General features: G+C 42.2%; 1 protein-coding gene across 3 annotated transcripts; it reads left to right on the forward strand.

Moving 5' to 3' along the window:
- Positions 1 to 52: 52 nt before the first annotated feature.
- On the forward strand, positions 53 to 23,602 carry VLDLR (very low density lipoprotein receptor). 3 transcript variants are annotated; one of them, XM_054031807.1, is made up of 19 exons: positions 53 to 283; positions 6,888 to 7,007; positions 9,188 to 9,310; positions 10,327 to 10,449; positions 11,616 to 11,987; positions 14,205 to 14,327; positions 14,431 to 14,553; positions 15,101 to 15,220; positions 15,296 to 15,421; positions 16,055 to 16,226; positions 16,713 to 16,937; positions 17,247 to 17,365; positions 18,028 to 18,167; positions 18,545 to 18,686; positions 19,067 to 19,213; positions 20,742 to 20,831; positions 21,287 to 21,364; positions 21,954 to 22,126; positions 22,981 to 23,602. In XM_054031807.1, the coding sequence occupies exons 1-19, from the start codon at positions 205 to 207 to the stop codon at positions 23,014 to 23,016; spliced, it is 2,631 nt and encodes an 876-aa protein (XP_053887782.1). In that variant the 5' UTR covers positions 53 to 204; the 3' UTR covers positions 23,017 to 23,602. The 3 variants fall into 3 exon arrangements, with proteins under 3 accessions (XP_053887782.1, XP_053887784.1, XP_053887783.1); XM_054031808.1 differs by lacking the exon at positions 53 to 283 and adding an exon at positions 697 to 845; XM_054031809.1 differs by lacking the exon at positions 20,742 to 20,831.
- Positions 23,603 to 23,791: the final 189 nt, after the last annotated feature.

Consider the following 23,791-nt stretch of genomic DNA (forward strand, 5'->3'; position numbering starts at 1 on the left):
CGTATAAGAGCGTCGTGGGGACACCCTCCCCCTTGTGCATGTCTCCGGCTCGCTACTCCCCACTAGCCTGGGCCGGTGCGCGCGCTCCCCTCCTTCCTGCCGGAGCTGCCTTCCCTGCAGGCGGCCGGGCAAGGTGCCGAAAACCGGGGAGCTCCCCCCGCCCAGACTGCTAACTTGTTGTGCGCGCAGCAGCTGCTGCACACGATGGGCACGTCCCCGCTCCGGGGGCTCTGGCTCCTGGCGGCGCTCTGCTGGCTGCTGGGCGAGCGCGGCTGTGTGCGCGGTGAGTAGCGATCGTGGGGCTCAGGGCGTTTTTATTTGGTGTCCCTTTTTCCTCCCCGCCTCCCCTGTGTGTCTCGGCCCTGCAGCCGGGGCGGGTAGGGGGTGGGCGCGTGCTGTTGAATTGACACTGAGCCCGTTTTCACGTGAGGCACCTCTGCGGGGACAATGGGGATTGAGTTCCTTTCCCACCCCCGGCGCGTGCTGGGGAATCACGCCTTCAATGAAACTGCATGTAGGTTACTGAGCTGCTGCATCCAGAGGGTCCCACCGGAGGAGAGCAGGGCGCGCGAGCGCTCTCAGGCAGGCTCGTGACTAGCCGTGTTTGGGAGGTGGGGAGGGCCACGCAGGGAAAGAGTGGAGGAGGAACTGCTGCTCCTCCTCCATAGTTCAGCAGCTGAGTAACAAGCACACGGATCTTGTCGCTGCTGAGCGTGCAGGAGCATGGGAAAGTCGGAGCCCTGTGCCCTGAAGACATCGGCAGAGGACTAGCTTCTGGAGGGAAGTACCCCTCCCTCACTCCCTACGTGGGAGGGGAATGCTTCCCCACTTGCAGTGGATCAGTGGTAGGTGGGCCCCAATCCCTATGGCTTTATTAGCTTGCCAAACAATAGACATTGAGGAAATGACTTGAGTTTTGTAAGAGCCCATTACAGGATTTCACTCTATTTCCAATCCTTGCAAGAAGCATGGTAAGGTTCATAGTACTTGTCACCCAATAATTGGGGCCAATTATACTTGGCTGCCTCCTTATTCCAGCTGTAGGATGATGTTTGGGTGTGGGGAAAGAGGCTGGCTTGCATAAGGGGAGGGGGAAGAAGACTGTAGTGTGTACTTATGAGCTATCTAATACTGTATAGCCAAATACTGAATGGGTATCTTTTAGGAGTTGTCTGGTGGTTCCTGTGTTGCTCTAGTAGCTAGTGACACTGGCCCCAGCTCAGGCCAACTGTAGTTTCTATTTTTGTGTAAATGCTCTTTTGGTTGGCATTGTGGGGGAGGGGTGGACTTTGACTTTATAGTCACAAACCTGAAAGAACAACTTAGGTTTAATTATCCTGAGTGTTTAAGCCCATATGTAGGTGTCTTAAATTGTTCTGCCTACAGCTGTTTAACCAAAAAGTTAACATTTGCAATGACACCTTAGCTATTTTGATTTGATGTCTACTTGGCGACCAACCATCAATTAGGGTTCACCAGACCTGTTATGATGACTACAGTTGCCAGACAGCAACAAATGTAAGAATGTACTAGTTAACTTGAGAGATTTTTAGGATCGGGAAATGGTGGGTTAGTTGGGGAAGAATGCACTCTAGAAAATGCCATTCTGAGGCCTTGCTGACACTGGCAGTAAACTACTTCTTACTTCAGGAAAGGGGCAGAGTCAACACCTCCAAGCAGATCTCCTTAGTCAGTATCAGCACTTGAGATGACACTCCAGCTCTTTGCCAAAGAGAAAAAATGAAGTAGCTAGAACTGCTCCCAGGGATAAAGGGAGGAGCATGTAATACTCCCTCCACCATATACAAAGTAGTAATGAACATCTGTTGCTTTCCAATCTTGAGTGGTGTAACAGTGATATCATGGACCAAGCATGACCTTAACAAAAGTATTGGGAGCCTGCTGTGAGCAGAAGGGCTCAACTGGGGTGTGTGTGGGAGGGAGACTTGGGAGGGTCACAGTTTGACCTACAGAAATGGGAGTGCCTGACAATCACAGGGGATACTCAGTATAGTAATTGAAGACTTCTGCTCCATGTAGGCCTCCTAAATGTTGCAGCAACAGGTCCTGGGTGGGAAGCAGGTTCTGGAAACAATCTTACTTGGCCACCGTGCAAAGGAAGCAGATGGGAATGTGCCGAATGTCAGAAAAGAAACAGATGGTTGGGTGGGACCCTTCAGCTCAGCCCTCCCAGCTTCCCCTACCTGGGGCTGTGCTGAAGGTCTGGGGTCAGAAGGGGTTGCTGTCTGGTTGTGGGGGAGCAGTATTTAATGGGTGCAGGCTTTGGCTCTCTGCAGGCTTGTTGCTGCAGCAGTCAGTCTCACTTGCCAGGACCCAGCTCCTTGCCCATTTCACTCCCCTGCTGTCTGTGCAGAAGAAACAGACATTCTGAAGTCTTGTGGGGAGTCCATGGGAAGGTTGGGTCCTAGAAAAGACAATCTGGGTGAAAATCAGTTAAGTGTTAAAAGTAGCTTTTTTAAAAAAAATCTGAATTTCAGAAAACTAGTAAATTTCAAAAATGAAGGGGCATAGCTGTGCACAACTACAACTGAAGTGGCTTAGGCTGAAACCAGCTAAAGCAATTGGGTAAGAACTACCCTGAAGGGAATTGTCCATTACTTTTTTTAAAGCCTACTTTGACAGATCCCCAATTCTGGTTCTTACTGTAATCAGGTTATTTGGACCTCATAACTGTCACTTCCAAGAACAGACTCTTCTTCCAGACTGATACTTGACAGTCCTCAGGGAAAACCAACTAAGCTGACCACTACAGCAATATCACAGCCTCAGATGAAATTAGCTCTGCTTTTCCAAACTATCTGGAAAAATCAGACAACTTGATCTCGAGTAATCAGCCCCTTAAATAGGAACCAAGGCAGTGATTTGCCCAGAAGAGCTTATGCTACTACTTCACTGTTTTTGAAACCAGTAACACATCTTCTCTGAGTGGAGGTATAGGACTAGACATTGCCAACAGTCTTGAGTGATTTCTAATATGTACATGGAGACTTACTTGCACCTTTGCCTAGTTTAAGGAAAAGGCAAATCAACAGTAATATTTCTCATTGAGCTTCCTGCTACAGGGATGTAGACTTGTGGGAATGTGTTTGATCTAGACATACTGTATGAACAAACCTTAAGGTAAAGGGGCTCATGCATCCAGGTTCAGAGTCAAATGGTAATCTGTAATCTCTAAGAATTTAAACTCAAAACACTAAAGATGTGATCTTGCCCTTTCATACCTATGTGTCCCAATATAATCAGTAACTTCTGCTTCTAGGTTACTGTTGCTAACTACTTGTTGCACTTCACAGAACCCATTCTCAAAGTACTATGCAAACTCTAAGCATTAGCTAGCAGTATCTAGTGACCTCCTGAGGTCCCTTCCAACCCTGATATTCTATGTAACAAATCAGGGAGGGGAGGAAGAAATCCAAGGTAAAGGATAGCTCTGCCACTGCCCCAGTGTTTGGCAAAGGAAAAGTACTTCTGAGTCTAAAGACAGAAATACAGACTGGTGCTTAATTTGGGATGTAGACCATTCCTATTCTAGTACCAAAATAACTATAAATCAAGTTATTTGAAGAGCAGCTGTTTAGTGTAGCTGGTTCAGAGCCCTAAAACTGGAAGTCTTTTGGAACAAAAAACATCCTTAAAGTAAAGTTTAACTACTCTAACTTGTTCCTACAGATTAGTACTATTAATCAAATGAACTTGCAATCCTGAACTTAATCACTGCAGCAGTAGTGATTAAACTGAAGTATCAAGTGATTAAATTTCCCTTGGAGTTAAATGCTTAAATGCAGACTTATGTAGAATAATGCAGATGTCACTAGAGTTGCAGTAATGTGATCTATGTAGATGTTGCATCTACAACTAGGCATGCTTTCTGAATGTAGTATTAAAACTTTGTTTTTGTGTTCTCCTTGAATGATCCCATGTCAAAATGGGAATCAAGGGTCCCAAAACACTAGAGACCTATCTCCTGCTAGATTAGGACCTGTTACTATCTTCATCTGCCCCAAACAATAGTATGTTTGCTTCTGACTACCTGCCCCTTCACTGGCTGAACTTCTGCATGACATGCAAGGCTGGAGTGGATAATCATAGCAAAAGATCTGACTATTAAATAAGTTCAGTTTAACTGGTATTTCACTACTGTAACATCCTATAAAATGAGACATTATGTCTTGACAGATCTAATCAAAAATTGATCTTGTTTTGTCTGCTTGTCAGACATTGTAGCAGTGAAAGATATTTAAACTGTTAAAGACAACTTGCATACAAAACTTGAAATACATTGGCTTCCTAATATAGGCTGACATTTGGCAGCACAGCATGTATTGACAACATTAGATGTTCTGCAGGTGAGATTGCACTTGCCCTCACCCAATTTGTTCCCCCAGTACTTTTGGGACCACCTGGTGGCAAGTTGATGGCCACCCCATGTTATGCAGTGGACTTACTGTAAACTAAGTCAGCAAGTTGACTGCTCTTGTGGTATAATTGAAGAGAGCTGGTATACTGGCTTGCATTTAACTCTTGCTAGAATAGATTGCAAACAAATGGTGTGGGTTTTTTGTAAAAGCTAAAAATAGATGCCTTCTAGTCTTGATGCCAAGAAAATAACTCCTCAAATGATGCAACAAATGAGGGAGAAGCAAGAGTCTTGCATCATGCTATAGTCACTCCTCTAGACCTTAAAACATAAATGTAATGCATGTAAGCACACAAGACAAGGCTTGTGCAACTGCTAGAGAGACTGCTGCTGTACTGAAGCTGATACTGGTTTGATATCAAACAGTGTCTGTGTGGCATATGATTCTCCTATGAGGAATAGGGTCATTCAGCTTCACTTGTACAAGTTGTATTGGGGAAAAGCTACTTATGAAACATGTACAGAAAGCTGTAGTGATTCCAGCTTGCAAACAGAATACATAATCATAACTGATACCCATAGTGCAACAGAGCTGTAAACATTTGTACCCATCTTTCTCTAACTCAAACACTTGGCAAACAATTCTAGTACAGAAAATAAAACTAATGGCTTCAGATTTTTGAAGGACTGTCTTCAAATCTATTACACACTTCTAACTAAAACCAACGCCAAACAAAGGCAATCTAACTGAGCTGCCCATGCACAGACCAGGTCTGCATGAGGCACAACACTTATCCTTGAACTTGTTGTGATTAAAACTTAAGTGCTGTAACTTAATACTAAGATCATATGTCCCCTCCCCACCCTAAGCATGAGTCTTCTTGGGGAGAAGGATGTTCACCTATTCCTTAGCCATAAACACATGCTAAAACTGAACTTGGTTTCAGAGCTATAGTCTTTGATGCTGGGGTGATGTCCCCATAGTAAGGATGTGGTAGCCCTGTAAACATGTAACTTACAGGGACCTGTTAGAAAGGTGAGCTTTTTACCTGGTGTTAACACCATATCTGGCTTTTGCTAAAGCATCATGGGGGTTGCCTTTGGCTCAATAGTTGGGAGACCTAGTGGATTTTTTTTAAAGACTTTGTTCTGCTGCCCTGGATTTGAAGCTCTATTGACTGGCAGAGTATGTAACCTACATACTATTGCCAGACTCTTCAATTTCCATATAGCAGGAAACTCTTCTAAAAGCTTCCACAATAGAGCTGAAACCTAGCCTTCCTCCATATGCTGTCACAGATTTAAAATAGGCTGGGCTCCTTTCTAAAGCACCTAACTGAGGAACACAAGTGTATGAATTGCCACAGCTGTCAGTCTTTTTGCAAGGGCAAATGTGTTGTGTTGGAAACCGTGTCTATTTCTGCCATAGAGTGAGGTAACATGAGATACTGGCATGGAAAACATAACTGGATGTGACAAGTCATCCTTGAAGCTTCCTAGGCTTCGTGGATTTCAACCCAGTAAACCTGACCATACCACACTTGGCCAAACAGTCTATTTAATAAATATTGTCCAAACTGTCAGAAAATAACTCTTGTATAGTTCAGAGATGCAGAGTGAGACACTCTTACATTTGAAGTCAGAGCAGGTAATCTTTCCCACACTCTACCTACTTTTGCTTCTAAGTAAAAAAGGCCCATGAAAAGAGGCTTTCTTACATCTGTGTATGTAAATGTCCTGAATCTAAAATATCCCTGAAACAAGTATTGTCTTGCAAACTTCAAGACAAAGACTGTAGTCCTTTAGCAACAGCATTCTAAATCTCTGGCCTTTTGGCATCTCAGCTGAACTTCAGTGAACTTCTCCACTAAATTCCTGATTCAAATGTGGTGTTAATAACCTTGTCTCATGACACTTCACTGGCCTGAAATATGACTACAGTAACAGACATGAATGATGCACTTAGTGATCAAAGTCAGTAGCTTGCAACCTTTTCAGTCTATTGTACCCCTTCCAGGTATCTGTCCTGCATACTTCCAAGTTTACCTTCCTTAAACTACTTGCTTACAAAATCAGACCTAATACAACTGTCACAGCACACTATTACTGACCAATTGCTTTTTGCCATTTAATTATAAAATCAATTGGAATATAAATGCTGTACTTGCATTTCAGTGTACAGCACCTAGAGCAATAGAAACAAGTTATTGTCTGTCTGTATGAAATCTTAGTTTGTACTAACTTTGCTAGTGCTCTTATGTAGCCTGTTGTAAAGTAAGCAAACATCTAGATGAGTTGATGTGCCCCGGGGGTATTGTACCCTTGGTTGAGAACCACTGATCTAGTTGCTAATGAACATCATATAAGCATTCTTAATGATCTCTGCAGTCTTTGTGAAACAAGGGATTCAGTTCTTGTCACACTGTCTTGAGCAAAAGCTTCCAATGCTAAACTGATATCAGTAAAATGTAGCTATAGTAGCTTGACTGACTGACCTTCTTAATTCAAGGTGCAAGAGCAAAATGTGAAGAATCTCAATTCCAGTGCAGTAATGGACGCTGTATAACTCTGTTATGGAAGTGTGATGGAGATGAAGACTGTTCTGATGGCAGTGATGAGAGCTCCTGTGGTAAGACTTTATGCAACTGCAGTGTGTTCCTTGAGTAAACTCCATTGGTGGGGCATAAAGTGTTGCTTAGAGTTCCACTAATGCTAATATCTGGTTAGTGGTGAGTGAGCCAGGCAGTCGTCAAGCTCATAAACCAGGGTTTTATAGGATATCCAAATCTAATGCCGTCTTGCTCAAGAATATTGTATTCTCACACAGGTGTAGCTTTAAAACTTGCATTCAGGCTTCTGCAGGATTGAGTCCAGGCAGCTATAGTGCCCTTGTTGCTTTGAGGTTTAGCTAGCTGTTCTGTCTAGTCAAGGTAATTGACCCCTCCCATGGCTATAAAGATATCACTTAAGATAGTGACAAACTTGAGCAGAAAGCTGTCAGTCTCTGATATGACTGGAACACCTACCTAGATGGTTGGACAGGTTAAAATACATCAACAAGCAAAGTACTTCATTAGCTGCCCCATAAGGCTATCTTTAGGGGTACCCCTCTTTCCAAATGTGTCTGCAGTGGTGTTCCATAGCTCTCTTGCTTTGTCCCAGGACAATCTCACTGTCTTAGAGGGTTGTACAAGGAAACTGAGAACTAGTCAGCTTCTTCTGTCCTGAGCTCCTTACAGATGCCTGTGCAGTCCTAGACCATTTTGTCACCAATCCCTTGACACACATGGAGCTGAAAAGGGAAAAACTAGCTAGAATGCTGTTTCTTGCTTTCTCCTGCAGTGTCCCTCTGAACTAGCTAAATTTCTACTTAAAACCAGTTTACTACTGCAATGCAACTCTGCCTTCAAGAATCTGTTAAACCTAATTCTTGAGTTCTCTTCTAAAATAACAAATCATAGTAGATTAATATTAGTGAAATAATCATTATGGATTACAGCCTCCATTTCCTTTCCCCTAGCACAACAGGTAGTATTAAATTCCCCTGGTATCCAATTTCCACCATGTCTAATCATGTTGGCTAATCACTAATTAAATACAATACTTGCATTTGTTAAAGGACTGAATTGGATTTCCTGTGCAAAAGAGGAACACTAATCTATTGCAGACTGAGCTCTTCAAAAGCAAGAGTTGACAGTTGAAGATAAAATTTCATCCACCTGCAAACATGTAGCCTACAGTGATGTATACCTATCTCATAGAGCTGGAAGGGACCCTGAAAGGTCATCCCATCCAGCCCCTGCCTTCATAGCAGAACCAAGTACTGATTTTTTTGCCCCAGATCCCTAAGTGGCCCTCTCAGTGATTGAACTCACAATCCTGGGTTTAGCAGGCCAGTGCTCAAATCACTGAGCTATTGCTCCCAGTGACTGTACAGCTCTGCTACACCTACTGTTTTTCAGCAAACATCTTGGTCAGATTATTCTGACTGTCAATGCCATATTCTCACATGAAACAAATTATTGACAGATTGCAACTTCCTTCACCTTCCCCTAACTTGAAATGAGAACTGATGTTCAAAGGTAACATCTTCACTAACAAACTAGACTTCTCTTGCAGGGCTGAGGCTGGCCTCTTGAAAGCAAAAAGTTGAAGTGCAAGAAATATCAAAAGCTGTTTCTTTCCACCCAAGCTACTAAGTACTTGTATATACGTTTTAAACTGTAATGCAGATGTGAAAACCACTCTAATTCAGTCTGACTTTATTGAAGTCCCTCTTGTGTGCAACTTAGAATTCTTGCCTGTTAATACCTCAACCTAATCTAGACTCTAAAATTTGACTTGATCTAAGATGTCCACTGACAAGCAACTCAAAACTCATGAGCAACACAACTTGTTGGCCACAAATATTGGCAGGATTGCTGTATCTGTGCATTCCATTACAAATGGATACAAGCAGGTGTCAGTCTTGCAATCTTTTAATAGCTTAATTCTTTGAAAAGACCACTTGCTTTGCATCCAATACACTCAAACTATTAGTGCTTTATAAAGCAGCTTTGGGTGGGAGGAAGTGAAGATAATGCTCAGTGGCAATTCTTTAAAGACTGTAAACCATAATATCTCATTGCTCATAGCCAACATTAATTGGTACAACTCTCTAGAAGTTCATGCCATAACACAGGAGATGAATATCCTAAACATCCATTAGGCTTGCAGTAAAATGCTTGTGGCATCCTAGGTTCTTGATCCTAGGAGATTGGCTGTTAAGATATAATTGTACTTAAACATACTGGAACTCTTCCTTTGCAGTGAAGAAGACCTGCGCTGAATCTGACTTTGTGTGCAACAGTGGTCAGTGTGTCCCTAACAGGTGGCAGTGTGATGGGGACCCAGACTGTGAAGATGGATCTGATGAAAGCCCTGAACTGTGCCGTAAGTGAGCCAATCATTGTGCTGACAAGCAAATTAAATCTCTCAACCAAAAACTGTCCATCTTGTAGCCTGTCGTCATAACTCCTAGGTTTTAAAACTAGCTTCTTATAATAAGAAATCAGTTGCATATACCCACTACTTGAGCTCTTCAGGCTACTAGGGTAATTGTCCACTCTACTTGAAAGCCCCTTCAAAGAACAGTCTTCAGAGTTACAGATTCTCATCAGGAACAAGGGAGAGACTTCAGTGTCTGATAAATTAATCTATTTCTTTATCTGCATAAAGCCCCCATTACCTCTTTGTAATCTTAGCCAGACCTGTGGGCTATTAAGGCTGCTCAAGATTCCCTTTTATGTGGAAACATAACAGGGATGTCTTAATAGAATGTCTGAAGATCTTTGAGCATGTCCTGGAATTATCTTTCTGCCCTTGATGCATTCTGTAGACTCCAATTCAGTTACAAGAACCAGAATAGAAGACCTTGACTCAGTTTCTAGTCCTCTTGATTGTGACTACAGCACCCTAAAGGGTACCTCATGGCCCTGGCTGCACCTGAAAGTCAGTTCATGCATCCACTGCTACAGTATAATGAAGGGAAAGACTAAATTTCAAACATTTGCATGGGACTGCACAGGCAGACTTAACTGCCTTCTTAATTAACTTAACCCTATCTTGTATCCCTCCTTCTCTGAGAATGAAACAGTAACTCTAAAATAACATGTGCCATACAGATAGACATCAGCATAATTCATAAGGTAACCTCCATAGCCCAGATAAAACAGTTCTTCCTCTCCTAGAATGACCTGAGGCCCTTTCTAATGGTCAAAGTATTAGAATTGACTCTACATTTCACTTGGGATGGACAGTGAAAACAGTGGTAAACTTACTCAGCTTTACACTTTCACAAAGAGCAATATCTGAGTTTAAACACTTTCAGTGGAATCTTTAAAACTTAAACTCTAGACCTCCTAAGTAGCTCTTGAAACTGACCCCCTCTCTAATTCATTTCTCAATAGACATGAGAACATGCCGGGTAAATGAAATCAGCTGTGGTCCTCGATCAACTCAGTGTATCCCTCTGTCCTGGAAATGTGATGGTGAAAACGACTGTGACAGTGGTGAAGATGAAGAGAATTGTGGTAAGGGAAGAAACAAATGGTAGCCTGTATAGCTTTTTTCAAATGTACTTGGTCTGAAGATGAACTAGCTATGTGAAATAGCCAACTGGTGCTCTTAAAACTATAATTTCAACTAGAGTGACTGTTAGTAGTCACATCATACAATCAAATGCTGCTTTTCTAGTCCTATTCAGTTAAACTTGCTCATTTGTATGGTGAGGACTACACTTGTAAGTGCTGCTATGGGTCTAATATCAGACAAATTTAAAAGGCTAAAATAAGTGCCTCTAAGCAAGGACACTGCCTCCTAACATGAAATCTGAATTATAGTTTGAGTACCAACTACCAGGCTCTCAGCAGTAGCTAAGTAGTAATCCATTCTCTCTCCAAATGGATTCACTCCAAGCAATGAAAAGAATCATTGCTATTTCATTTCAAGACTCAAAGCAAAACTAACTTGTTGGACCATCCTAACTATTATACAGTTCATTAGTTTTGCTCTCTAATGTCATTTGCTTAGTGGTGATCCACTTAGTACTAGAATACTCATGTGGCTAGTCCCCTGTCATTTGGATTTCATAAAGCTGCTGTTCTATAAAGCCTCGTGGCAGACAGAATTAGCTGCTACACTAACAAATTCCCCACCTCCTAAACATGCACTAAAAGGGCTCTAGATTTAGACAGCAGTTTATTTTCTTAACATAGATGATATCTAGCTTCCCCTAGCCTGTACTTTCAAAGAGTGCAGAGCAGAGCTTCCTCCCTACTCTTCCCCCACTGCCCTCCAGTCACAGATGTTCAAGAACCATCCCAACAAAATGCACAGAGGAGGTGCAAGAAGCTCACATTCTAAAACAAATGTCCTCTGAGCTGATGCTGTAAAAGTGTCTCTAAGACTTAGACACTATACCCAGCTTCAGAGTAAAGGCTTGCATAGATATAGAGGAATAGAATTCCCAAATATGGGACATGAACCTAACAAATAGAATGGCAATAGCTTTAATGACTGCAGTGACTAACTAGAATTTTCTGAAATACTTGCATAAGTGATCTTCACCACTACCCCTTTGTAGAAGACTAACTTTTTGAGTTAGGTCAATTAAGTTAAGAACCTGCTGTAGAAAACCAGATAGTGCAGTCATAGTTCTAAAATCCTGACACTAATTGAATTCCCTCTCTATTACCAGGCAATGTAACTTGTAGCCCTGCAGAGTTCACTTGCTCCAGTGGGCAGTGCATCTCCAAAAACTTTGTCTGTAATGGCCAGGATGACTGCAGTGATGGTAGTGATGAACTGGACTGCACACCACCTACTTGTGGAGCACATGAATTTCAATGTAAAAGTTCTAGTTGTATCCCTATTAGCTGGGTATGTGATGATGACGCAGACTGTTCAGACCAGTCAGATGAATCTCTAGAGCAATGTGGCCGCCAGCCTGCCCATCCTGTGAAGTGTTCTCCTAGTGAAGTACAATGTGGCTCAGGGGAATGTATTCACAAGAAGTGGCGGTGTGATGGAGACTCAGACTGCAAGGATGGAAGTGATGAAACAAACTGCCGTAAGTAACTGTTCTACAATTATAGACTTTAAGGTCAGAAGGGACCATTATGGTCATCTAGTCTGACCTCCTGCACAACACAGGCCACACTCTCACCCACCCACTCCTGTATCCAACCCCTAACCTATGTCTGAGCTATTGAAGTCCTCAAATCATGGTTTAAAGACTTCAAGGTGCAGAGAATCCTCCAGCAAGTGACCTGTGTCCCATGCTGCAGAGGAAGGTGGGGGGTGGGGGGGGGAGAGAAACCCAGGGCCTTGGTCAATCTACCCTAGAGGAAGTCCTTCCCGACACCAAATATGGCAATCCGCTAAACCATGAGCATGTGGGCAAGACTCACCAGCCAGACACCCAAAAAAGGTGGGATCTGTGTTACCACACAGAATTCTAATCTAACATCCCATCACAGGCCATTGGACATATTTACTGCTAATAGTCAAAGACCAATCAATTACCAATATTAGGCTATCCCATCATACCATCCCCTCCATAAACTTTTCAAGCTTAGTCTTGAAGCCAGATGTGGTGTGTGGTTTTTTCTTTGCCCCCACTGCTCCCTTTGGAAGGCTGTTCCAGAACTTCACTCCTCTGGTTAGAGAAACCATCTAATTTCAAGTCTAAACTTACTGATGGCCAGTTTATATCCATCTGTTCTTGTGTCCACATTGGTACTGAGATTAAATAAATACCAGGGAGGGAAAGGAATTATTCCTTCTATCTATTTATAGAGCAATCATATCTCCCCTCAGTTGCCTTTAGCTTTGGCTAAACAAGCCAAGCTCTGAGTCTCCTTTCAGAAGACAGGTTTTCCATCCCTCAGATCATCCTAGTAGCCCCTCTCTATCTGTTCAGGTTTCAATTCATCCTCAAACATGAAGACCAGAACTGCACAGTATTCCAGATGAGGTCTCACCAGTGCCTTGTATAATGGTACCAACACCACCTTATCTCTACTGGAAATACCTCACCTGATGCATCCCAAGACCACATTAGCTTTTTTTCACAGCCATATCACATTGGCAGCTCATACTCCTCCTGTGATCAACCAATACTCGAAGGTCCTGGTCCTCCTCCTCTGTTACTTCCAACTGATGCATCCCCTGCTTATAACACATTCTTGTTTATTACCTAAATACATGACCTTGCACTTTTCACTATTAAATTTCATCCTATTACTCCAGTTTACAAGGTCATCCAGATCTTCCCGTATGATATCCTGGTCCTTCTCTGTATTGGCAATACCTCCCAGCTTTGCAGATAAACTTTATTAGCACATTCCCACTTTTTGTGCCAAGGTCAGTAATAAGACTGGTCCCAAACCAATCCCTGAGGAACTCCACTAGTAACCTCCCTCAGCCTGACATTTCACCTTTCAGTACAACCTGTTGTAGTCCCCTCTTTAACCAGTTCCTTATTCACCTTTCAATTTTCATATTGATCCCCATCTTTTCCAATTTAGCTAATTCCCCATGTGGAACCATATCAAATGCCTTACTGAAATCAAGTAAATTAGATCCACTGGATTTCCTGTATCTAAAAACTGTCCTTCTCAAAGGGGATCAGGTTGGTTTGGCACAATCTACCTTTTGTAAAACCATGTTGTATTTTGTCCCAATTACCATTGAGATCAATGTCCTTAACTTTCTCCAAGACTTTTTTCCAAGACCTTGCATACTACAGATGTCTAACAGGCCTGTAGTTACCCAGGTAACTTTTTTCCTTCCTTAAAAATAGGAACTGTTAGCAATTCTCCAGTCACATGGTACAACCCCTGAATTTGCAGATTCACTAAATTCTTGCTAATGGGCTTGCAATTTCATGTGCCAGTTCCTTTAATATTCTTGAATGATTATCTGGGCCCCCAATTTAGTCCCATTAAGCTGTTCAAGTTTGGCTTCTACCTCAGATGTGGTAATATCTACCTCCATATCCTCATTCCCATTTGTCATCCTACCATTATCCCTAGTCTCCTCGTTAAAGACTGAGGCAAAGTATTTGTTTAGATATTGGGCCATGCCTAGATTATCCTTAACCTTCACTCCATCCTCCATGTTTAGCAGTCCCACTTCTTTCTATTAAAGAGGAGAAATTCCAACTCATTACCTCTTCCCTAGTTCAATCACTGGCTCTCCCAAAACATCTTAAGGCTTCAATTAGTTCTGTAACTGAGTCACCAAGACCTTCAGGATTCTAACTCTGCAGCACTTCTCTCTCCAGCTTCCCGGACTTGTAGACCAGACCAGTTCAAATGTGAAGATGGGAATTGTATCCATGGTAGCAGGCAATGTAATGGTGTAAGAGACTGTCTAGATGGAACTGATGAAGTCAACTGTAAAAATGGTAAGAACAATACTAAGTGGTGAAACTCTTCTTGTTTAACAGGCTTTCTAGATTAAAAAAAAAATCTAATCTAATGGCCCTTTCCCTCCCATTACCTCAACAGTCAATCAGTGCTCTGGATCTGGCAAATTCAAGTGCAGAAGTGGGGAATGCATAGACATCAGCAAAGTGTGTAATCAGCAGCAGGACTGCCGGGACTGGAGTGACGAACCCCTCAAGGAATGCAGTAAGTGAGCCACCTACTTGGAATGTCACTCAATAGGCTTGAGATTAGTCTGATTCTTGCCTGCAAGAACCAGTGCAGGTGCCTGTAGTCTAACTTTCTATGGTTGGGAGACTCTCTTTAAAGACTAAAGGATCTTGCTTCTAGTTAGAACTGAACAGTGGCTTGCCTGCATCCTCTAACGTAAGCTTGCACATAACTGAAATGACTAATGTGCTGCTTTATGCTTAGTCATGAACCAGGCTGCAGATAACTGTAAAACCTGGTACAGAAACCCTAGCTCCAAATAGCACTGAGCTTCTCTTAGCTGAAGTCTGCAGTTGGCTCACTTGATGTACTTGCAGAACTATCTACATGTCAATAACATGAGCACCAACATGTCCCACAGGACTCTTAACAAGCGTCTGTTGCAAAGGGAATCTTGGCCAGTACTCTAATTTCTCTACTATTCTAGAACTAGTAGCCTTTTTAGTTTAGACAGGCATGGATGGCCTGAGATTTCAGTTAAGTTGCCACAACTATTTTTGGGTCTCTTCTAATTCTACTCCAGACTTGAATGAATGCCTGGTGAACAATGGTGGATGCTCTCATATCTGCAGAGACCTAGTTATTGGGTATGAATGTGACTGTCCAGCTGGGTTTGAACTGATAAACAGGAAGACATGTGGAGGCAAGTATCTACTACCATCTTGACCCCCTAAATGAGTTAATCTTGTTTCAATACTAACTTTACAGTCTTTCTTAGATATTGATGAATGCAGGAATCCTGGGATCTGCAGTCAAATCTGTATTAACTTAAAAGGAGGCTACAAATGTGAATGTAGCCATGGCTATCAAATGGATCTAGCTACTGGAGTGTGCAAGGCAGTAGGTAAGCACTACTAGCAATACTCACTTTATCAGGAGCCCAAAGGCATTAGAAATATAAGCAAAGGTAGCCTCTTCAGAGGCTATGACAAAGGTACACCAGAATTACTGCACCTGGCTGGTCTACAGTACACAGCTCCCCATAGCAAATACACCAGAGGACTGATTAAACTCTGCCCAACAAATTGGGTTCAAAGATTTGCTAAATCAGCCTCTGCTCTCAACAGCACAGAGGCTGAAGACCTCACTGCAACAAGTCACTTGTACCATCATTCTCTGTATGGTACAGGAAATCCTCCAGAGGCATTTAATTAAGCACAGTACTCTACTCTTTTAATCCTTCAGTAAGCTCAAATATTGAGGACACTGTCTGGGGGTGAAGGAAAAACACCATTGGCAGCCTTTCAGGTTGAGCTATAAACTGCAGGAGAGACCTGTCCCTCAAAGCACTTAGTGCTGATGGTGTGAAAGCATAGGGGAGCCAAAGGAGGCTGATGCTTTCTCTGCACATGGTGGCTGCTAGACTCCTGTTCTATCAGCACTGTACTCAAAACATGTAAACATCTGGGATGACACTAATGTAGTAAGAATGACTTGTGTCAACTAAAACAGCAAGTAACTTCTAAATCCTCCTTAGGAAAAGAACCATGTCTGATTTTCACTAATCGTCGGGACATCAGGAAGATTGGTCTGGAAAGGAAAGAATACCTCCAGCTCGTAGAGCAGCTAAGAAACACCATAGCTCTAGATGCTGACATTGCTGAGCATAAACTCTTTTGGGCTGACTTTAGCCAAAAAGCAATTTTCAGGTAAACCTGCCTGCTTCAAACTTTCCTCAGTGTGTGTTTGTTCTCATGAAGTTGTAGCTCTTAAAGTGACTGGCTAAAGACTTCTAAAAACTCTGACTTAAGTCAGACAAGCATTCTCTTGTGTACAGCTTGAATCTAAGAATTTCTAATTTCAGTAACCATAGCCTTGAAGTCAAAGACTCCTATTGAGTAGGAGTATCCTACTCAAAGCTGTGCATGTACCCCTACGGACATTGGAGTTGCAGCCAAAGTATGAGCACAACTTGAGGCCAACTGTTCTGACTTTAAAAGTTTAGTTCAACTAAAGGTTAACAAAGGGCAGCAAACATCTTAAGTCTAGATTAAACAAATCTTTCAATTTTGAGGCTAGCTGCTTCAGAATTATTGTGTTCAAGATTTGTACATATGCCTCAGACTGCTACCAGCTCAACTGGAGCATCTCCACTAGTGTACAGTGATTAAATCTTACCCTTTTTTCTCTTCCAGTGCCTCACTTGATAGTCGTGATAAGGTGGGCAAACACTTAAAAATCATAAGCAATGTACACAGTCCTGCAGCAATTGCTGTTGACTGGGTCTACAAGAACATCTACTGGACTGATTCAGCTTTGAAGAGTATCTCAGTGGCTAGTCTTGATGGTGCTAAAAGGAAGATCCTGTTTAATACAGGCCTAAGAGAGCCAGCCTCCATAGCTGTGGATCCTCTCTCTGGGTGAGCATTACACTGTACAACAGACTAATGCCAAGTCATCTCGGTACTATACTGACCTAGATTGGTAAGCAAACTACAAAGCAATAAGATGAAACCTGGTTAGCAACAAGCTTGCAGAACATACCCATTTGAAGGTGACAAGTTGAGCACACTAGAATAGGCTTGGCTCAGCCATAATGTATAGATTAATTCTAGACCTTCCTGTAACTACAACACATACAAGCTAATATTGCTGCTTGTGTGTTAAAGTATAATTTAAACTACAATATAGCTAAGCTGCAGGATGCCTAATGACTTGACTCTTTACAGCTTTATGTACTGGTCTGACTGGGGTGAACCAGCCAAAATAGAAAAGGCAGGAATGAATGGACTTGGTAGACAGCAACTGGTGACAACAGACATCCAGTGGCCTAATGGAATTGCACTAGGTATTTCATGTTCTTGCAAAATTAACTTCCCTGAGAGCCCAAAATGCCTTTCAGAAATACTGACATCACTAGATCTTTAAGAAATCCCAGTTTGCAAGTCAAGATTCCCTGGAAAACTTGTAGAAGTTTACAATAGCATGGTAACCATGAGAAGGCATTGAACACTAGGGACAGCCATGGCCTCTAGGCACTATGCAGTCAAGCTTCTTTCAATTCTAAAATTAGCAGCTTTGGTCAAAGCATTGGCAGTCTTTTGAAGTGTCCTCCCCATTGACAGCTTGCTTGTAGCGTGACCCATAGCAGATGCTGGCAGATAAAATGGCACCTCATTCATGAGGTAGCACCAACATAGGGTACCACTGACCAACATTTTGTCCTAATTATAGGGCTACAATCTCCACTCAGAACCACAATCCAGGTCCTACTGTGGTAATACCACTGCCCTATGTGAATTAGTGCATTTTTTCCCGTCATGGGGAAGTCAAAACTTCCACTTCCCTACCAGTGGAAGTCAAATGCATATGCACTGTAGATGGCATTTGTCAGCTCTAACGAACCCAAAGTTAAGTACTCCCAAAGGCAATATGAATAGTGAGGTTTTCCAGGTAAAACAAGTGCTTGTGATCAGATTCAATGTACTAAAATGCAACTTCTCTTCCTAGATCTTGTAAAAAGCCGCCTCTACTGGCTTGATTCAAAGCTACATATGCTGTCCAGTGTGGATCTGAATGGCCAGGATCGTAGGATTGTGTTAAAATCGCATGAGTTTCTTGCTCATCCTCTTGCTCTAACAATATTTGAGGTAAGTCTCCAAGCATCCAGTAGGGAATTGTGACTGTAGGCTCCCTTTGGAGGGGCAGTGTACAGCAAGAGACAAATAAATGGAAGACTGCAGAAAAGCTGCTGCAATGGGATTACTGTAGCCTCTATATAGAAGCAGAGTAACAAATACAAAAGTGAATATATTCCACACTAAGGCTAGTTAGCAAACTTAACACCTCACATTGCCTCAACCATAATGTGAGTGATCCTAATCTAGTTGAACTGCATTGATACTTCAGAGTCCTTGTGATCACTAAATCAGATTTACCATGCACAGGGGACAACTTAACCATCCCTGGTGATGGACAAACCAAACTGGTCCCAACCATAATAGGCTGCAATAACTTTGCCTTCTAGGACCGTGTCTACTGGATTGATGGAGAGAATGAAGCAGTCTATGGTGCCAATAAATTTACAGGATCTGAATTGGCTACACTAGTGAACAACCTCAACGATGCTCAGGATATCATTGTGTATCACGAGCTTGTTCAACCGTCAGGTACCAGATGTAAACTGTGGCAATGTTACTTTCATTGTAAATGTCTGCCTTGTTACTATTAAATCAAGTAGGTATTAAAGAAGCCTAGAAAATCCTTCTGTAGGGGAGTGACGTGGGAGACAGCTCAAATCTGACTGACCAAAAAGCACACTAAGCAGAACTATCACTGCAGTAGAGGTGGTGGTAGAGTGGGGCTGTTCAGAGGTCCCCTGAAGAGTAAAGCTGTATACTGTGCTGCTGCATGGCTTGATTTCCATGGCCTATAAACTGTCCAGTCATGTATGGACAGTCAGTATATCCTCTGCCATGTACCAATGCTAAACAATTGTCTGCAAGACTAAAGCACTGGTCTGATTTTTAAAACTGACTTGTGCCAACAGGCACAAACTGGTGTGATGAGACCATGAAGAATGGTGGCTGTGAGTATCTGTGCCTGCCTGCTCCCCAGATAAATGAACACTCTCCAAAGTATGCCTGCATATGTCCTACTGGATACAACCTACAAGATGATGGCCTAAGATGTAAAGGTACAGTGACACAATTGAAAAGTTACTGTAGAGGGGACCTAATGAGGGACTCTTGTGCAATCAAGACTTCTACAGTAATGTTCTAATCTGACAGACTTAAGGCTCCACTGTTGCTACATGATTCACATTTATGTTGGGACTTAAACTGTGGTGGTCTAACTGAAATACAAACTCTTGCGATGATTGTTGCATTACCTGCAAGTCTGTGCCTGGCTTCTGCATATTCATCACCATATACTGTGATCAGACCTTGTGCATTCCATCAGAATGAGGGTGTGGCAGTGACCTGAGCTACTAGATAGCTGGGACTTTCAGAGCCATCCACACAGCTTGCCTAACTCAGTGGTTCTCAGCCTTTTCCAGTCTACTATACCCCTTCAAGAGTCATCTCCTTGCATACTGCATGTTTCACCTTACTTAAACTACTTGCCTACAAAATCAGACCTAAAGACAAGGGTCACTGCACTCTATTACTAAAACCTTGCTTTTCTCACTTTTGTCTGTAAAATTTTAGTTTGTATTGACTTTGCTAGTGCTTTTATGAAGCCTGCAAAACTAAGCAACTATCTAGATGAGTTGATATACTCTGGGGGTATGCAAAGGTCTTTCAGGGAGTACATGTAGTTCTGGTTGAGAACCACTGGCCTAACTTGTAACTTCTCTAACTAATCAAATGTTAATGGATACAGACTTGGGTGGGGGTCTAGCATTCTTAACTGGAGGATTCAGTTATGCTTCAGAGAACAGCACGTAAGTGCTAAAGTTGAATAGGCTCGTGCTCTGTTGGGAGTTAACAATCTCTTGCCCAGTTAGTTTAACTCATTGAGTGGTCCTTAGACTGCAGTTCCATGGCAGGCAAAGCTCTGTACAGTAACAAAATTCCTGTAGGAGCTCCTTAAATAACCAGAGGAACTTTAAGTAGCCATGCACACATTGTACAGTGTGCTCTTGAACTAGTTGATGTTACATTCTGCTGGAGTTCATGATCAGCACTCCAAAAACTCATCCCTGTATGACTGTTTCCACAGTCATTACTGTGGAGTGAGCAAAACCTCTAAATGTCCTATCAAATACAGTGCCTACCTAGCTTGCATCTTACAGCTTTGGATAGCTACTAGCAGGCCCCAGCAAAACTTGAACTTTGTTGCATCACTTAGTGAAACACCAGAAATCTGGTTCACTTGTATCCAAGCTTTCTTTTCAGTGAAAACTGATGGATTCTAAAAATATCTAGGAGTATCCAACTTGTGGTGCAAGCTATTGGCTTCTATGTAAAAGGCATATTTAACTGTCCAACCATACTTCCCAAAGCATCAGACTTCGGGGGAGGAGGGGGGTAAAATAACCAGCAGCTGAGATTGCAACTTCCTAGCAGAGTAAACCTGTCACATCCTCAGTCAAGAACTTTGGTCCAATAAAATCTAAAAGCTGCATGACCATTTACCATCTGTTAAACCCTCACAACCACAGCTTAATAGCAAGCAATTTCAGAACTTCAGGATTAACTGGGTTCTTGATTTATAACCAGTTTCAGGTACTGGAACTACTGTGGCTTACATTGAGACAAAAGATACCAGCACAACAGAAAAACCACCAACTGTTGGACCAGTTCCTGGAGGTATTGGTCCCAATAACTCGCTTTCAATCATGCATTACAATGACTGATCAGGGTATACAAACTGGCCTCAGACAACTAGCACAAACATGCTAAACCTGTGCATGCAAACAGGGAACATGTTCAGCATTCACATATCTCAAATGGCAAGTGAGTAGTGTGGTGTGTTAAGACTAGTTCTAGCATGTGTCCTCCTGTGATAGCCTAGCATCTCATGTTGGCCATGAAAATTACCAGTGAGACTCTCTTCCTAGGAAATCAACTTTCTGCAGTTGCATGAATTTGCAAGAGTACTTAGTGGGCTACATGCTCTAGAATGCATTCTTTACTTCTCACTAGCTTAATGCATAGAGACAAGGTGATTCTTCACTACAGTCTGAGGAAGCTGCTAGCCTTGGACTAAATTCTACCAACTTATCAGTAAAGAATACATGAGATTGTATTTATTCCTCTTCTAGGACACAATTTCAGCAGTGCTGTGTCAGAAGTCAGTTCTGCCAAAGGAACTTCAGCTGCCTGGGCTATTCTTCCTCTGGGTAAGTGTACTTGGGTGCAGATAAGTGAGGCCCTACCTTTGAGTGGCTGGGTACAACTCAACATCATTCCAAGGGATTGACAAGTCTGAAAATAAGTCTCTCAAAATAGAGATGGTTCCAAAAGCAGAACCTTCTGATGTCAATGCTAGGGGCGCTCGGTTTTCAGAGGCACTAAATCAACTAGTGTTGAAACTAAGCCCATTTAAAACTACTCCCTGTTCCTGACATCCCATACAAAAGGGAGCCATGCACTTGTAAAGATCTAGTGCTCAAGACTTGAAGGACTAGATCTTTACATCACTTGTTCTCTACCTACTTAATCTGCTATCATATTCCACCAGCCCTAAAACCAACAGTCCATTGCATGGTAACTTGTCTTATTGTAGGGTGGGGATGCAACTAGAACAAATATAGTAGCACAAGCCTGTCCTAAAAATTCAGTTGAGGGAAAACAAAGCTTCTGGCTATCAATGGCTTGCACCCATAGGAAGAATTAAAACTGGACTACCACAGGACTATGAGCTAAGCCGCCCTAGAAATCATTCTAGCTGAATGTCAAGCAAGTCATGACTTGTCTCCTTTATTGCAGTATTACTGGCACTGGCAGCAGCAGCAGGTGGCTACTTCATGTGGCGTAACTGGCAACACAAGAATATGAAAAGCATGAATTTTGACAATCCTGTCTACTTGAAAACCACTGAAGAAGATCTCACTATTGACATTGGGAGACACAGCAGTTCAGTAGGACACACTTACCCTGCAGTAAGTACAGATACTTGGGTTCTAGGTGGGAGCCAAAATGGCAGTTGAAGACCATGCTCTTTGTAGTTGAAGTCTCAAGATGGCCAAATATTGTCTTGGTTTCTAAAGTAGTTACTCCTGACAAACTTGGCCAACCTTCCTATAATACAATTGGAAGGCATGATCTGCACTTCAGACCTGACCATCTCCTTACTATACTTCAGTAGGAGACCAAAGGAAGACCCATAGCCAAAGCACTGGGCTGAACGAGGCAAGAATTAATGCCACAGCAGTTATGATGTGCCACTTTTTAGGCATCAGACAGGCTTGCCACCATGGCCAGGCAGCATGTAGAATTCCTGGCAGATACCCAGTACATAGAGCTGTAAGGCATTGGGCTTGCTATCAAATGAGCCTTAATCAAAAGTTGGCAAACGTCCCTGTTGCATACACTTGAATGACTTGCCAACAAGCTAGTTACTCTAAGCAGGGGTCCCTCTACAATGTCCCTTTTATCAGTATTAATTGGCAGGTGAAATGGGTAGGACACTGGCCTCACTTTTGGGGTATGGGAGGGCAGGTGGTTCTAGCATGTCTAGTGGTTCTAGTAACATGCAAAGCAGCAAGCCTGGTTTCATCACTTCAGCTACCAAAAACACACAACACTGAAGTGCAATAGGCTTTAGATGTCAGACTTTAAAAAGGAATGTTTTATGTTAATGTAACCTAGCTCTGGCTTGCCTTTTTCCAAAGAAACCTAAAACCTTGCAAAGATACAAATTGTACAAGTCTCTGGACAAGACATATCTTGCACAGTGACTTTTTTCTTGCAACCCAAGACTTGCTTTTAATACACATTTGCTCCTTCCATACAGATATCCGTTGTAAGCACAGATGATGATCTAGCTTGAATACTCGAGCTGGCAATCTACTTGTGTTCTACAGTCTTTTGGATGGTAACAGGCAAGTAGCTGAAGATTCTTCCAAGATGGAAGAATGAAGAAACCTTCTGTATGTGTGGAGCAAGCCTGTGTAAATCTTATACAGGTTACCAGAACTCTGTAAATATCTGTCCACAATTCAGCTTTTGATGGTTACTGTTTATCTGTAACCCTTGAATTTGTCAGTACTACCACTGACCAACTATTTAAAGCACTTTCCATAGAAAGCCATATTCCAGAAACAACTTGTGCTATAGTGTACCACCTGTACATATTTGTATAGGCCACTTGTAAATATTCCTGATCACTATTAAGCACTTTGAAATATTTCAAATGTAAATTATTGTAAACTCTTTTTCAATGGTTGGGTCAATGGCAATAGGAGAAAACGGGTTATTCAGATAAATTGCCAAAAATTTGTAAACACAAGTAATTTTGTATGTGAATGAATTGTGAATCTTTCCTGCCTGGGGCACCTTAGGGGTGTACAGAGGATGAATGCTCTCTATCAAAACCACTGTAAAGTTAAATGCTAAAATTAAAACAGTCAAAGTGACTAGTCATGTTCAGTGAATCTTATTATACACAATGGAATTGGAGCAGTTTTTTGGGGTCCCAGCTAGATATGTCACTTAGATCTTGGCCCCTTTCATGTGAGCCTAAAGCAAGAAGAAATATTTTTAGTTCTTTCTCTAAAACTCATACTGGAAAATTAGTTTTAGACTAGCGTTCCCAATTTATCTGT

Source organism: Malaclemys terrapin, chromosome 6 (genome assembly GCF_027887155.1).
Source record: "Malaclemys terrapin pileata isolate rMalTer1 chromosome 6, rMalTer1.hap1, whole genome shotgun sequence".
NCBI classification, from domain to species: domain Eukaryota; kingdom Metazoa; phylum Chordata; order Testudines; family Emydidae; genus Malaclemys; species Malaclemys terrapin.